This window comes from Propithecus coquereli, unplaced genomic scaffold, assembly GCF_000956105.1.
Source record: "Propithecus coquereli isolate 6110/MARCELLA unplaced genomic scaffold, Pcoq_1.0 Scaffold298, whole genome shotgun sequence".
Classification (NCBI taxonomy): Eukaryota; Metazoa; Chordata; class Mammalia; order Primates; family Indriidae; genus Propithecus; species Propithecus coquereli.
The window spans coordinates 201,437-202,569 of record NW_012148596.1 but is presented as its reverse complement, the minus strand read 5'-3'; the positions used below and the strand labels follow the sequence as shown (position 1 = coordinate 202,569).

At 39.5% G+C, this 1,133-nt stretch overlaps 1 protein-coding gene across 1 annotated transcript in view; it reads left to right on the top strand.

Annotated features, from left to right (window-relative positions):
- The window catches only part of NOL10 (nucleolar protein 10), a 164,503-nt gene that overhangs the window by 126,984 nt on the left and 36,386 nt on the right, over window positions 1–1,133 (top strand). The window contains exon 17 of the mRNA XM_012648893.1: window positions 940–1,031. Coding sequence (XP_012504347.1) covers window positions 940–1,031 — 92 coding nt within the window. The remainder of the gene's footprint in view (window positions 1–939; window positions 1,032–1,133) is intronic.

Genomic DNA, 1,133 nt, shown 5'->3' with positions numbered 1-1,133 from the left:
CCACTGCAGCCAGAACCACCTGTTGCTTCAGGGCAAAGAACTGGTGCTATGTGATGCCAACCCAAGCAGTGAGCAGACAGGGAAGAGCTAGTCCTGCCCCCTTCTCCTGCCTACAGTCTCTCTCTGGCCACCCCTGTTGATTTCAGGTTTAATCACCAAATGATGCCAATATTTATAACTGAACATTAGTTTTAAAAAATTTTATATATACAGATATTTCATATGTGTATGTATATACTCTTTCAGTGCAAAAGATTAGTAACGGTTTTCAGCAATTAACCCTCAGTACTTTTTCCTTTTTCTGGACTCTCTTAAAAGTTCTTAAAAGTGATGAATATGTACGTGTTGCCAAAGACAGGCTAGGCTGTGGAGACCTTTTGCCCTAGCGCTTTACGGTGCTTGTCAAAGTTATATTTTACTTGCTATAACGTGGAACATAACATACTAAGTGGAAAAGGACAACAGATAGCTTATGACTTTATCCTGACAGTTGTCAGACTCATAGCTAGTATTCCCTTTAGAAATTTAGTATTCAGGAGCAGGAAGTAGTGTGGTTAGCATTATTGGTCACATTTTAGCAGTTCCCTGCAACCCCAGCCAGAAGCTACAATACCAGACCCATTTGCCTCCTGTTGATCAGTGAGGGGGTCCTAGACTCTCTGTGGCTGATGTAGCCCAAATACAGCCCTTTCCCAGCTTGCCTGTCAGTACACTGGGACTGCCTGGGTAGGGGCACGTCCTCCCCAGCAGTAAGCCACAGTTGCCATGGGGCCCACCAGATAGCGTCACTTGTGTCTGCATTTCCTACTCTGGGAATAATGAAGTTTAAAAAATAAGAATTAGATATCTCCTATTTATGAAATTATACTCCTTACAGAGCTGTTAACCTTTACAGGTAAAATGTAGATGTCTTAGTACAGCTTTTTTTCCCTCTCTATTAGAAATTGCCAAAAGTTAACAAAGAGCTGGCACTTAAATTAATTGAGGAAGAAGAGGAGAAGCAAAAATCTACATGGAAAAAGAAAGTTAAGGTAAGATTTTATAAATGCCTTAGAAAATATTGATAAATTTTCTTGATAGTAATTTGTATCTAATTGTTTCTTTTTATTTTAAAAACACAGGTAGTTTTGTTT